The sequence below is a fragment of the Garra rufa genome, chromosome 24, assembly GCF_049309525.1.
Source record: "Garra rufa chromosome 24, GarRuf1.0, whole genome shotgun sequence".
NCBI lineage: Eukaryota > Metazoa > Chordata > Actinopteri > Cypriniformes > Cyprinidae > Garra > Garra rufa.
Genome location: NC_133384.1, coordinates 18,927,822 through 18,942,576, shown reverse-complemented (window position 1 = coordinate 18,942,576; position 14,755 = coordinate 18,927,822). Strand labels below are relative to the sequence as shown.

The following is a 14,755-nucleotide window of genomic DNA, read 5'->3' as shown; positions in this document are numbered from 1 at the left end:
AATGATTTTGTACAATAAACAACTTATTATTAAGCATTGAATTTTTGTGGAAATTTTGCATTAAGTTCTCTTTCTAAGAAACATCTTGTAGCTAAATTAATGGTTTATGTTTCAACCCTGTTACTATGATTTTGTATAGTAAACAACTGATTATTAGCACTGAATATTTGAAGAAATATATGCATTAAATCATCTTTCTAATAAACATCTTTTAGCTAAATTAACTGTAGACATGTCAACCCTGTTACTATGATTTTGTACAGTAAACAACTGATTGTCAAGCGTTGAATATCTGTGAAAATAGTTGCATTAAATTCTCTTTCTAATAAACATCTTTTAGCTAAATGAACTGTAGACGTGTCAACCCTGTTACTGTGATTTTGTACAGTAAACAACTGATTGTCAAGCGCTGAATATCTGTGGAAATACTTGCATTAAATTCTCTTTCTAATAAACACCTCATAGCTAACTTAACTTTAAAAGTGTCAACCCTGTTATTTTTTAGAAATGTCTGCAATAAATTATAATGAGATTTTTTTTATATATATAATAAATATATACATGTAATAAGCTGTAATACCATCAGCCCTGTTACCATAAAAATCTGTTCACTTTTTGGCATAATTACAGATAGTAGGCATAATTATAGTAAGAAATATATTAATTTAGCTTGATATAGCAACCCACATCATTAAACTGGAATAGACACCTGCACCTTCTAACCCAGCTCTGTGTTATTTTCAGGCTGTTAACGTGGAGACCGGCTGGAACAGAGGGAGATCACATGACTCAGCACGACTCTGATAAACAGCTGGTATGTAAATCAGATTTCCAGACTGTAGAAGTGTTAATAGAGGGTCAACTCAACCATATGCTCTTCTAGTGCTATATGAGTTCATTTAATGTTAGAATATTAAACAGTTCTGATCTGGTGCTTACAGGACTCCATTTCCCAGAAGTCAGTGGATATTCAGACTCGTTCAGATGACCAGCAGTCAGTGAACAGTATGGAGAAGGCTTTGGCTGACAACCGCAGACAGAGTCAGTTCAGTGTGGCTTCAGGTACGTATCAGGCTGGCCAACCATATAGATAATTGTTCTGTATTGATTTTTATTTTCTAATAATGAAACTCTACAGTCGTGGCCAAAAGTTTTGAGAATTACATAAATATTGGAAATTGGAAAAGTTGCTGCTTAAGTTTTTATAATAGCAATTTGCATATACTCCAGAATGTTATGAAGAGTGATCAGATGAATTGCATAGTCCTTCCTTGCCATGAAAATTAACTTAATCCTGAAAGAAACTTTCCACTGCATTTCATTGCTGTCATTAAAGGACCTGCTGAGATCATTTCAGTAATCGTCTTGTTAACTCAGGTGAGAATGGTGACGAGCACAAGGCTGGAGATCATTATGTCAGGCTGATTGGGTTAGAATGGCAGACTTGACATGTTAAAAGGAGGGTGATGCTTGAAATCATTGTTCTTCCATTGTTAACCATGGTGACCTGCAAAGAAACGCGTGCAGCCATCATTGCGTTGCATAAAAATAGCTTCACAGGCAAGGATATTGTGGCTACTAAGATTGCACCTAAATCAACAATTTATAGGATCATCAAGAACTTCAAGGAAAGAGGTTCAATTCTTGTTAAGAAGGCTTCAGGGCGTTCAAGAAAGTCCAGCAAGCACCAGGATCGTCTCCTAAAGAGGATTCAGCTGCGGGATCGGAGTGCCACCAGTGCAGAGCTTGCTCAGGAATGGCAGCAGGCAGGTGTGAGCGCATCTGCACGCACAGTGAGGCCAAGACTTTTGGAAGATGGCCTGGTGTCAAGAAGGGCAGCAAAGAAGACACTTCTCTCCAAAAAAAAAAAAAATATATATCAGGGACAGATTGATCTTCTGCAAAAAGTATGGCGAATGGACTCCTGAGGACTGGGGCAAAGTCATATTCTCCGATGAAGCCTCTTTCCGATTGTTTGGGGCGTCTGGAAAAAGGCTTGTCCAGAGAAGAAAAGGTGAGCGCTACCATCAGTCCTGTGTCATGCCAACAGTAAAGCATCCTGAGACCATTCATGTGTGGGGTTGCTTCTCATCCAAGGGAGTGGGCTCACTCACAATTTTGCCCAAAAACACAGCCATGACTAAAGAATGGTACCAAAACACCCTCCAACAGCAACTTCTTCCAACAATCCAACAACAGTTTGGTGAAGAACAATGCACTTTCCAGCACGATGGAGCACCGTGCCATAAGGCAAAAGTGACAACTAAGTGGCTCGGGGACCAAAACGTTGAAATTTTGGGTCCATGGCCTGGAAACTCCCCAGATCTTAATCCCATTGAGAACTTGTGATCAATCCTCAAGAGGCGGGTGGACAAACAAAAACCCACTAATTCTGACAAACTCCAAGAAGTGATTATGTAAGAATGGGTTGCTATCAGTCAGGATTTGGCCCAGAAGTTGATTGAGAGCATGCCCAGTCGAATTGCAGAGGTCCTGAAAAAGAAGGGCCAACACTGCAAACACTGACTCTTTGCATAAATGTCATGTAATTGTCGATAAAAGCCTTTGAAACGAATGAAGTGCTTGTAATTATAATTCAGTACATCACGGAAACAACTGAAACAAAGATCTAAAAGCAGTTTAGCAGCAAACTTTGTGAAAACTAATATTTGTGTCATTCTCAAAACTTTTGGCCACGACTGTATATTGTTACTCATCATTGCACAAATATAATAGTAGTTGACTGCAGAATGCCACAAATGACCAGTTAGAATCCAGAGAATCATGTAATAATCCTTAATGATTTAATGAATTGATTTTAACATTATTTTAAGCACAGATTTTCGGCTGATTTCATAATGCACCCAGAACACACAGACTATCAGCTGGTCAGCTGTTCATTTTGTGTTTCCATATGTGTTCTCCCCAGAAGCCCAGGAACAGAAGCTGTTTGCAGCTCTACTCATAAAGTGTGTCGTCCAGCTGGAGCTCATTCAGACCATAGACAACATTGTGTTCTTTCCTGCAACTAGTAAGAAGGAAGATGCTGAAAACTTCGCAGCAGCACAGGTACCATTTATGAACAAACAAACAAATACAATTATAGCCCTATTCAGTCTAAATAAGTGTGTTTCCTTGCAGAGAGATGCTTTCGACGCTGATGTACATGTGGATACTCAGGACCAGGGAATGTATAGCTACCTGACCTCAGAACAGCTGTTTAAACTGCTGGACTGTCTTCTGGAGTCTCATCGCTTTGCTAAGGCCTTTAACTCCAATAACGAACAGAGAACGGCGCTGTGGAAGGCTGGTCAGTACCTTGTTGCTAGAAACTTGAGATGCAATAAATATATCCATTGTTAGGAGTTTATTTCTCCACATCTTCAAAAGCCGCCACATAGCTTGCAGGTCACGTCGTATCAACTCATCCCGTTATCAGATGGAGCCACCTGTGTGGCCTAATGGAAAGTCTTTGTCACGTCTGGCTTGATTTCTTCTCCTGTTCCACATTAAAAGAGCTCGTTGTGTCTGTGTGTGTGATCAGGTTTCAAAGGGAAGTCGAAGCCCAATCTGCTGAAACAGGAGACTAGCAGCCTGGCGTGTGGCCTGCGCATCCTTTTCCGCATGTACACGGACCAGAGCAGGCAGGACGCCTGGGAGGAGGTGCAGAGGAGACTGCTCAAGTAAGACATCACTGTCGTGTTCGTGACTGGAACTGCTGTGCTCTCAGACCCTCCAGTCATGTAAACATTATTTGGTTAATTACATGCTCTTAGCTGTTGCTGTCTTCGGTAGAGTTCACATCTTTCCGTGTGACTGTTTAGCTTAGATGTCTTTTGGTATTTTTATAATACGCTGTCACTATAACAGAAATCAAATATTATCTTAAAGACCCTGTGAAATCAAAATAGGAGTTTGTGGCTTTTATTCATTTAGTTTAGGGTAAGCCTAAATTAAGAAATTAATACCTTTATTTAGCAAGGATGCATTATATTGATTGTATGGTTTGTCAGGATAGGACAATATCTGGCCGAGATACAACTATTTGAATATCTGGAAAACTGAAAAACCAACTATTTGAAACTGAAAAATCAAAATACTGAGAAAATCGCCTTTAAAATTGTTCAAATGAAGTTCTTAGCAATGCATATTACTAATCCAAAATTAAGTTTTGATATATTTACGGTAAGAAATTTACAAAGTATCTTCATGGAACATGATTTTTACTTAATATCCTAAGGAGTTTTGGCATAAAAGATCATTTTACAATACAATGTATTTTTGGCTATTGCTACAAATATACCCGTGCTACTTAAGACTGGTTTTGTGGTCCAGGGACACATTATAGATATTTATACAGCATATATTTTATACAAAATATTTATATTTCAATTTAATTCGTTTGAACTTTCAATTCATCAAAGAATCCTGAAAAAATATCCACAAAAAAATAAATAAAATCAAGCTGTGGTCTAGGGAAGCCCATTTCCACCACTAAATTTTTTTTTTAAACTTTTGTTTTAAAAATTTTGTTAAATTTTTTTTTAAAACTGACTTTTTATTTTGCAGTTCTGACTTTTTTTTTTTTTTTTTTTCAGAATTGCGTGATATAAACTCACAATTCTGGGGGAAAAAGTCAGATATAAACTAAATATAACTATAAAAAAAATTGCTATTGCGGAAAAAAAAGTCAGAATTGTGAGAAACTCGTAATTCTGGAAAAAAGATTTGTGAGATGATATAAACTGAAAGATTATATATGCAATTGCAGTTAATCCAAATGGCAAGATATAAACTCGTGATTGTGAGAAAAAAGTCAGAATTGCGAGAAGTAAACTTGTAATTCTGAAAAAGTCAGAATTTTGAGATTTAACTCGGAATTGTGAGAAAAAAAGCCAGAATTACGAGATGTAAACTTGCAATTCTAAGAAAAAAAGTCAGAATTGTGAGATACAAACTTGGTTTTGACAACAAAATTTTGAGAAAAAAAGTCAGATATAAACTAAATTATATAGATATTTTGAGAAAAAAAGTCACGATTGAGATTTAAACTTGCAATTCTGAAGAAAAAAAGTCAGAACTGCAAGATGTAAACTAGCAAATTCACGCACACACGCTTGTGCATCCCACAGAAACTTGAAATAGCTTTTCCTGACTATTTTACAGGAACAAAATATACAAGGAGCAAGACTTTGTTCCAATCTGATTAGGATTCTCCTAAAAATAATGTCCAGTAGGATCCTACCGGATAAACTCACAGGATGTTTTGACAGGACATTTCAGAGGTTGTCCAGCAAGAACCCAGCATGCACTTAGTCTCATACAGAGTGGGAAAAAAATATTTGGTCCCCTGCTGATTTTGTATGTTTGCCCACTGACAAAGAAATGATAAGTCTATAATTTTAATGCTAGGTTTATTTGAACAGTGAGAGACAGAATTAACAACAAAAAAATCCAGAAAAATGCATTTCGAAAAAGTTATAAATTGATTCGCATTTTAATGAGTGAAATTAGTATTTGACCCCTTCGCAAAACATGACCTAGCAAAACCCTTGTTGGCAATCACAGAGGTCAGATGTTTCGTGTAGTTGGCCACCAGGTTTGCGCACACCTCAGGAGGGATTTTGTCCCACTCCTCTTAGTACATCCTCTCCAGGTCATTAAGGTTTCGAGGCTGACGTTTGTCAACTCAAACCTGGACTCAAACCAAGACTGGCTAGGCCACTCCCCAGGACCTTAATGTGCTTCTTCTTGAGCCACTCCTTTGTTGCCTTGGCTGTGTGTTTTGGGTAATTGTCTTGCTGGAAAACCCATCCATGATCAATTTTCAATGCCCTGACTGACGGTACATGGCCCCATCCATCGTCCTTTTGATGCGGTGCAGTGTCCTGTCCCCTTAGCAGAAAAACACCCCCAAAGCATAATGTTTCCAACTCCATGTTTTATGGTGGGGATGGTGTTCTTGGGGTTATAGGCAGCATTCCTTCTCCTCCAACATGGCGAGTTGAGTTGATGCCAACAAGCTCGATTTTGGTCTCATCTGACCACAACACTTTCACCCAGTTCTCCTCTGAATCATTCAGATGTTCAAGTGGCAAACTTCAGACGGGCCTGTACATGTGCTTTCTTGAGCAGGGGGACCTTGTGGGCACTGTAGGATTTTAGTCCTTCACGGCGTAGAGTGTTACCAATTGTTTTCTTGGTGACTCCCAGCTGCTTTGAGGTCATTGACAAGATCCTCCTGTGCAGTTCTGGGCTGATTCCTCACCTTTCTCATGATCATTGAAACTCCACGAGGTGAGATCTTGCATGGAGCCCCAGACCGAGGGAGATTGACAGTTATTTTGTGTTTCTTCCATTTGCGAATAGTCTTGGTCTTGTGGCCCATTTCATCCTTGTGTAGGTCTACAATCTTGTCCCTGACATCCTTGGACAGCTCTTTGGTCTTGGCCATGGTGGAGAGTATGGAATCTGATTGATTGATTGCTTCTGTGGACATGTCTTTTATACAGGTAACAAGCTGAGACTAGGAGTATTCCCTTTAAGAGAGTGCTCCTAATCTTAACTCCGTATCTGTATAAAAGACACCTGGGAGCCAGAAATCTTGCTGATTGATAGGGGATCAAATACTTATTTCACTCATTAAAATGCAAATCAGTTTATAACTTTTTTGAACCATGAACATTAGAGACTGATCATTTCTTTGTCAGTGGGCAAATCAGCAGGGGATCAAATTATTTTTTTTCCTCTTCAACTTCAACTCTAGTAATGTTTAGAATCTAAAAACACTTGGACTTCAGAATGCTAGCGCATTAAAAGCCATGATGGTTCCTCATTCCAATCCAATTTGTTCATTTTTATGATGGCCAAAGGTCACTCTGCCTCACATACTTCCTGAAGTGAGAGTGTGGGTTTGCTGTATTGAATTGGGATAGGTTCTCTGGCGTGGATCCAACAGAGGAGGAGTGTTTCATGCCCCATTACGGCATTGTTTTGTTAGATTAGTTGAGTAACAGACATTAGCGCTAGCAAATTAAGCTTTAAAACGACAAACGCACTACACTGAGCACTAATTTCACTCTGTCCCAGAGTCTCAGACCTGTGCGTTTCTATTAAGCATGAACACTGGTGTCCCTGTCTCTCAGACTACACTGCTAATAGGGTGCAGTGATGAGAAAGAGGCCAGGTCAGACTCTGACTTCCTTGTCTGCAGGAAGACTATCAGAGACACTAATCATTGGCTGTGTTCAGCGAGCCTAGCGGCCCTGCAGAAACGCTTAACCAGGCTAAAGGGGATTTAGGTGAGATTAGGTTATGATGAGTGAAGGAAGTTACCGGGCAGATGGAGGTTATATAAGACAAATGAGAGGAGGAGTCTGGCAGAGGTCACAAAGGTTATATTCAAGATGTTTGTGGTATTTGTGGAATAATTATTTTAAATCCTTTTTGTTCTAAAACACAGTCTCTTTTTCGGTCTGTTAGTGTGTGCAGTGATGCTGTGGCTTACTTCCTGACACTGACGTCTGAGAGCCACCGTGAGGCCTGGACCAACCTACTGCTGCTGTTCCTTACCAAAGTGCTCAAGATCAGTGATGACAGGGTGAGTGTCTGATTCACTGCTGATACATTTATGAAGCTGCAGAAAATTGTGCAGTCCAGCATTTTCCAACTGAGAGTTTACAACCCCCTAGTGGTTCATGATGGAACTGCAAGACTGTCCATGAGATATATGTATGTATATATATATATATATATATATATATATATATATATATATATATATATATATATATATATATATATATAGGAGCATTATTATAATTTTATATTTATATATCTATAGAGAGAGTTTATAAAATAAATAATAAAGATAAATAAATTATATATCTATATTTGTGTATAATTAATATATATATATATATATATTAGGGCCGGGACTTTAACGCGTTAATTAAGATTAATTAATTACACAAAAATAACGCGTTAAATTTTTTTAACGCATTTTAATCGCACTTAATTTTGCACCGCGGAACGTTTCTCACTGGATGAGTTTCAGCGGACCGATTATACTGGAGCACCAACTAGCGTTTAGACAAAGGAATGCGCATATCACCGCAGCACATCGAGCCTCAAGTATCACCTCAATGCTTTTACAGAAGGTCTACCTACCTATAGGGTACCCGAATTTCTGAAATGTAGGCTAGTATCAGTGGCGGTTCTACACGGAGGCCAGGGGAGGCCCGTGCCCCTGTAGACATGTCCTTGGCCACCCCTGTGGCCCCCCCGTACTGACCAAATAAAATAAATTAATTATGGTTTTACACACGAGCGCCAAAAGCGGAACTAATGCGACGCATCGTTCTACTTAAATGGGTAAATAAGAGCGGCGCACACAAACACTGCAGCAACAATTAGAACTACTCTCGGATAGAGGAGCTACGATTTATTTCTCCTGTTGCAAGAGTCGAAAGTAAGCAAAACAATTTCATTTCGTGAGTGACTTGTTGTTCTTGCACAAAACCGTGTTACTTTTGTTTTTCACACTGATAATTAAATCAAGTTTGTAAATGGCTTTGTAAAATCTTTGTTAACGTTAGTTAATAAAAATATACAGCTGTTCATTGTGATCAAGTGCCGGTTTAGTTCTGCTGAAACTCTACACCTCTGAGAACTCTCTCATTAAAACAAAGAAAGTGTAGACATGATGTAAATAAGAGATTAATTGTACCGTGTAAATGTGATTTCATTACCTTTTATTAACTTTGAGAGATTGCGATGAACTACAGTAATGTATGAGTGACAGCTTTCCAGTGATTGTAAGGGGAGCGCGCACTTTTAAGACTATAATTAATTCAGAATTTGAATTCATTTATTCATGGATTCACTCTCTGATAACGCAACATCGCCGTTGCTATCGTGCAGCACATAGGCTACTACATCAGTTACACTAAGAGAAGGTAAAGCAGGTGCTTACTCATCAAAATATGTCTAAACAGCCGCACTGCACGTGTCCACACGCGCCCGTGAGTAAACATTATTTTTTTCTTTCACCATGCAGCAAACGTAAAAAATAATTAAACCGTTTAACTTATAGTACTTCTTACTGTCGATTAACAGTGAACGGTCAATATGAGCATCCCTAAAATGTTTGTATGATTTTAAAGTAAAATAAAGTTTATAATCTTTAAATATCACTTGTTGTCATTTTTTAATGTGCCCCTCTGGTTAAACACTGGCCCCTCCTTGGCCCCCCTAGTCAAATTTGTCTAGAACCGCCACTGGCTAGTATATTTCTAAATATCCCAGTGTGTCCCCTACCATTATCTTAGGGGGGCGCGTTTACAATGTCTCCTCCAAGAAAACACGGACTGGATCGCGGACTCCATTCATAAAAAACGAATTTACTATAGCGCGGAATACCACGTAAATTCGTCGATTTTTTTATTGATAAATCAAAAGTTGGTCTGTCACTTAATTCAAATCGCGATATGGACTAGTGTCTGTGAAAACTGAAATGCAAAAAGACCGTTTTAATATGAATCCTGCATGTACGGTTTGCCTCTGTATGTTAGAATGGCAGTGACGCGTTTTTTTTTTTTTTACTGCACGCGTGATGCTCCCGTTAATTTTTGGCATTTGCATCTCAAATGAACAGACTCAATCTCCAAAGCTACTGTCAGTGTCACTTTTACCGTTTCATTTGAGAAAACTAGCATCATATCATACTTTACACACAGAAACTTCACGGTAGAGGTCTGCATTCCCGCGGCTCTCCCGCGGGAACCGCGGGACCCGACCAGAATTCTTGCGACGCGGGAATAAATTTCCAAATAAAAGCGGTTGCGGTCGGTAACTCCGGTGTAATTTGAACGGGAGCGGGCGGTAACAATATCCCGTTCCCGACGTATTTTCTAAACAGCAAATCTGAGCTTTACTCATTTTTATCGAGCACCTGTCGGCTACAGCCTGCGCTGATAACTGTTATGCACTCGCTGCACTCATGGACCAGTGCTTTCTGCGTCATGCATTTTATTGGCAAGGTCTCATAGGCGCGGAATGTGGGGGTACTGATGGTGTTTTTCTGTGGGCAAATGTTTATCAGCTTTACTCCAGAGCGCAAAGCCACGTTTGGAGTGCCAAAATCTTCATAAAGTTATGCTGACTGATTTTTCGCAATCCGTGTGGTTGTTAACTCCTGACCCAAACCCGTCTTTTTTCCGCTTTGCCAAAACAACTTATACTACTACGGCAATTAAAACAGTTCAGTTTTGTATGTAATGGAAAAGTGGTTATAATTTCGTTTCTTTTTTATTAAGTTAATTTAGAAAAAAGCGTTTGGAGCATTTTATGTTCATTAAACGTAAGCTTTTTGTTTCTTAAAGTAACGACCAAGCGGAGTTGACTGTGTTTGAATTTGACTTCTCAAATCACGAATTGGCTACATATATAGATATAAATAATAATATATAAATGTGCGCTATTTGGCGCATGTCTGTGCTAGAGTGGAAGCTAAAATGCATTTAGGCTCAAGCGAGATCAGTTACATTTTTTTTTTCAGTGTAAATTATTTAACCGTTGTTTTTGTCAGACATGATAAATATATATAGAAAGCTTTAAATTAGTACTTAACGAAATAAAACAAATCGAAAACAAAAACTCTTTTATTATGCAGCTAATCCGTAAAGATGAATTTCTCTCTAAAGGTGCGTCCAATGAGGAGATGGATGAGGGGGATCGTTAAAAACTCAGAAAACACTATAGTTTATAAATAAATAATTAAAATATCTCCTTACTATTTCACAGTCATGTTGGTTATTTTTGCTGGTGCTTTGTGGCAAGCTACTGCCTACTGCGTGCACTTTTTTTATCACCATTGAATGTAGGCATAAAATATAATTGTAGCCCGCATTTGATCTATGACGGGCTGAAATACAGGGCTGTAATATACGTCTTAACAGTGGAACATGGAAATATAATAGATGTACTGCGAAAAAAGTTTTATAAACTCGATATTGTTTCCTGATGGTTAAATGTGAGATTCTGGAAACGAGAACTAATTTTAGCGGGAACGGTCGGGTCGGGAAGAAAATTATTCTAAGCGGGCAGCGGGTGAACAAAGTGTGAATATATAGCGGGAGCGGGCGGGTGCGGAATAAAACCTCGCGGGAGCGGGACTAGAAAAGCAGTCCCGCGCAGACCTCTACTTCACGGCAACCTGTCAAAATAAAAGTACGGTTTAACATGAAACAGAACAATATTCCTATTTAAATAATTAACAAAAAACAATATATATTATAAAAAATAAATATAACAACAAGATTAACCACTTAATTGTAGAAAAAAATACTACGATTATTATTTAAATGTTAAATTATTATTATTTATTGATTTTAACAGCAAACCTCTTGTTTGTTTGCCAAAAATTAAAAAGGTTTATTTTTCATTTGATTAAAAATAAATAAATGTTTATGCTTTCATTTGATTATGAGAAAATTAAAACACAAGAATTTCTTTAAAAAAAAAAATAGCAAAAGATTGTAAAGCCCTATTGTTCAAAATGTTAAAATAGAGAGTTTTGGATTTATTTTTTCACTGAAATAAATGTTTTATGTTAAATAAACGTTATTACACAAAGTGGGGTAAAGTACCGAGAAAAAAAAGTATGGAAACCTAGGGGAAACACTGTATCCTATTGCTACACTTAATGGCAATATTGCACTGGTCTGTTGGACTTGGTTGAACAAAAATAAACAATATTTTGTTGCTTAAGTTTATGTATTCAGTCATTATTCAATGGTATACTAAAAATCCATATGAAAACTTACTTCTCACTGTTCTCAGGTCAAATATTTATATGCGATTAAAATGCGATTAATTTCGATTAATTAATTACAAAGCCTCTGATTAATTAGATTAATTTTTTTAATCGAGTCCCGGCCCTAATATATATATATATATATATATATATATATATATATATATATATATATAAAATAAAAAACATTTTGTATTATAGACCATAATTTAGTAATTTATACATTATATAAGAGTATAATTATATATTCAATCAATCTATTTTACTATAATATAAATTAAAATAAAATAAGCTAATAAAAAAATATGTATATAATATATGCATTTTTTATTTCATTTCATTTTTAATATATATTAAGATAAAATATAATAAATGTAAATATTAAAATGTAATAATTCTTTACTCATTTAATATTTGTTATATTCTATAAATATTTAATGTGTGTGTGCATATATATATATATATATATATATATATATATATATATATATATAATATATAATTTATTATATAATTAGTATAGTAGTACTAATGTATAATTATATATAATATATTTAACTACATAGAAACTAAATTATTTACAAAATAAAAAAAGTGTGTGTATATATATATATATATATATATATATATATATATATATAGTAAATAATTTAATTTCTATGTTATATAATTATTAGTAAATTATAAATACATTTTGTTTTATATGTTAAATACACTATCATTTAAAAGTTTGGGGTTGTTTTTTTCTGTTTTGTATTTTTTAATATTTTGTAGATTTACAAAAAATGAATACTTTTACTTTTTTTTCCAGGAAAAAAAAAAAAAAAACAGGCTGATCAAAAGTGACAAAGACTTAATAATAGAATAATACAACATAGAACTTTCTATTCATTGTTTTTTCTATTAAGCAGCACAACTGTTTTCAATGTATTAATAATAAAATAATAATATGAAATGTTTCTTAAGCAGGAAAACAGCATATTAGAATGATTTCTGAAGGATCATGTGACACTAAAGACTGCAGTAATGATGCTGAAAACTCAGTTTTGCATCAAAAGAATAAATTACATTATAAAATTTATTCAAATAGAAAACAACTATTTTAAATTCTATTATTTTTCATATTATTACTACTTATGCTGCATTTTTTAATAAAAAAAACGTCTATTTTTATGTTTGATGATAAATCTGATACAGTAATCCATATCACAGAGCACACCTGCTGCTAATCAACAAGTTTAATAAGATTACACGAGGCCTTGTGATAAAAAAAAAAAAAAAAATGTAAAGGAATTATAATCCCCTTGTTTTCTTCACAGTTCAAAGCCCACGCGTCCCGCTACTACCCTCTCCTCTGTGAGATCATGCAGTTTGACCTGATCCCGGAGCTGAGGGCCGTCCTGCGCAAGTTCTTCCTGCGCATCGGATTGGTGTTCCAGATCACAGACCAGCCTTCAGGCGTCCAAACTCCCAACGACGCCTAGAAGAATCGACAACAGCAGCAGTGCCTGTTCCCGAACACCACAGCCGTACGACAGTGGCATCTGATCTCCTGCAACCAATGAGGAGTCAGATTGGACTGCGTCAGATATGATGGTACTAAAATCAACCCCTGGACAAACAGCCAATCCCAGATCAGGAACTACGACGCCCCATCCACTGGACAAAGGCCTTGTACAATAGGATCCAGTTATCTAGAACATCATGAGGATGCTGAATATCGCTACTACTATACAAACGCTTGACCTTTGAGATCTTCAAAAGGTCCAGATATATTTCAAAACAGTGTCTTGGCATTATATTAAAAGCTGTTTGAAGAATGAGAGAAGGGGTTGCATATTAAGCGATGTGATGTGATGTTTCTCAAATCAGATTTTCGGTTTGTTTTGTTTAATTTTGTTGTTAAGTTTGCACCGCTAATGGCTAACATTAGCATGGATAACTCCGAAGAAACTAGTTGTACAGAATTCCAGCTTTGTAATATAATCTCACAACACTAGGTTTTGTTTTCTGTATCTTTTCGGTTGGTTTCTCGGAAATTTGCTGCACTTGTTTTCTTGATCAAAATGCACTGGAGATTTTTACTTTTGTGATAAATTATTGAACTATGCCATCTTTCCCTCCATAACTGTCCAGCTAGAGATTTCTAATACGATATATAAAGTGATTAGTTCGATTTCCTCCATTTTATATATGCTGACACTTTTCTAATTAAACACAGCGAGGGCGACTGCGATCCTTCGAAAGGAGAAAACTGGAACTTGAAAAACTGAGGGCGAGTTAAATGTGAGCTGCATCTGAATCACTGGTTTGTATCCCTGGCTTCACTCTACGTGTACAAATTTTTAAGAAACAAAAAAAAGTTAATATATTTAAAATCTTCTCTTTGGTTTTTGGGGGTGGGTTGTATTGTATAGAAATTAATGATAGCTGCGCTTTAAAACTGTTGATGGAATAAGGATGTGAAGCATTCCTGGCTAGTGAGGGTGACTGTAATGGTACAGCCCTGTAAAGTTTTCTATATGGAATAAAATGATCTGTACAACTCTATGCGACGCTGGTCATCATCACCGCACACGTTCTTATCAGGTCATAGGTCAATAAAGTTTTGGAACTTGGTGCATTTGCCTTGAATTTGGAATTTTGAAAGGGACTTCCAATATCCACCTTTTTCTCCAATGTGGAAGTAAGCCTGTGGGCAAGGCTTCTGGTTCATTATCTAGTATAAGGAAATAATGTCTTGAGAATAAATGGTAAAACTGTTTGGACTATATCAAGCAGCAAAACGAGCTGGACGCAGATGACACCAGAAGCCAGACACAAAATTTACAAAAGGCTGTGCCCAGTCTAACTGGAAGAAAAAGTTGGATAAAAAGACAGATTTTTTTCAAACACTTTAAAGTATGTTTCATGAGCATTGATGATCATAAGCATTTCTAT

General features: G+C 36.5%; 1 protein-coding gene across 3 annotated transcripts in view; it reads left to right on the top strand.

Annotated features, from left to right (window-relative positions):
* arfgef1 (ADP-ribosylation factor guanine nucleotide-exchange factor 1 (brefeldin A-inhibited)) overlaps positions 1-14,434 on the top strand; it is a 110,956-nt gene extending 96,522 nt beyond the window's left edge. For 2 of the 3 annotated variants that reach the window (XM_073830425.1, XM_073830423.1), the window contains 7 exons: positions 745-814; positions 942-1,062; positions 2,930-3,069; positions 3,142-3,310; positions 3,545-3,683; positions 7,483-7,600; positions 13,135-14,434. In XM_073830425.1, coding sequence (XP_073686526.1) covers positions 745-814; positions 942-1,062; positions 2,930-3,069; positions 3,142-3,310; positions 3,545-3,683; positions 7,483-7,600; positions 13,135-13,299 — 922 coding nt within the window. In that variant the 3' untranslated portion in view covers positions 13,300-14,434. The remainder of the gene's footprint in view (positions 1-744; positions 815-941; positions 1,063-2,929; positions 3,070-3,141; positions 3,311-3,544; positions 3,684-7,482; positions 7,601-13,134) is intronic. The other variant, XM_073830424.1, reaches the window with a different exon arrangement.
* The last annotated feature ends 321 nt before the right edge of the window (positions 14,435-14,755 follow it).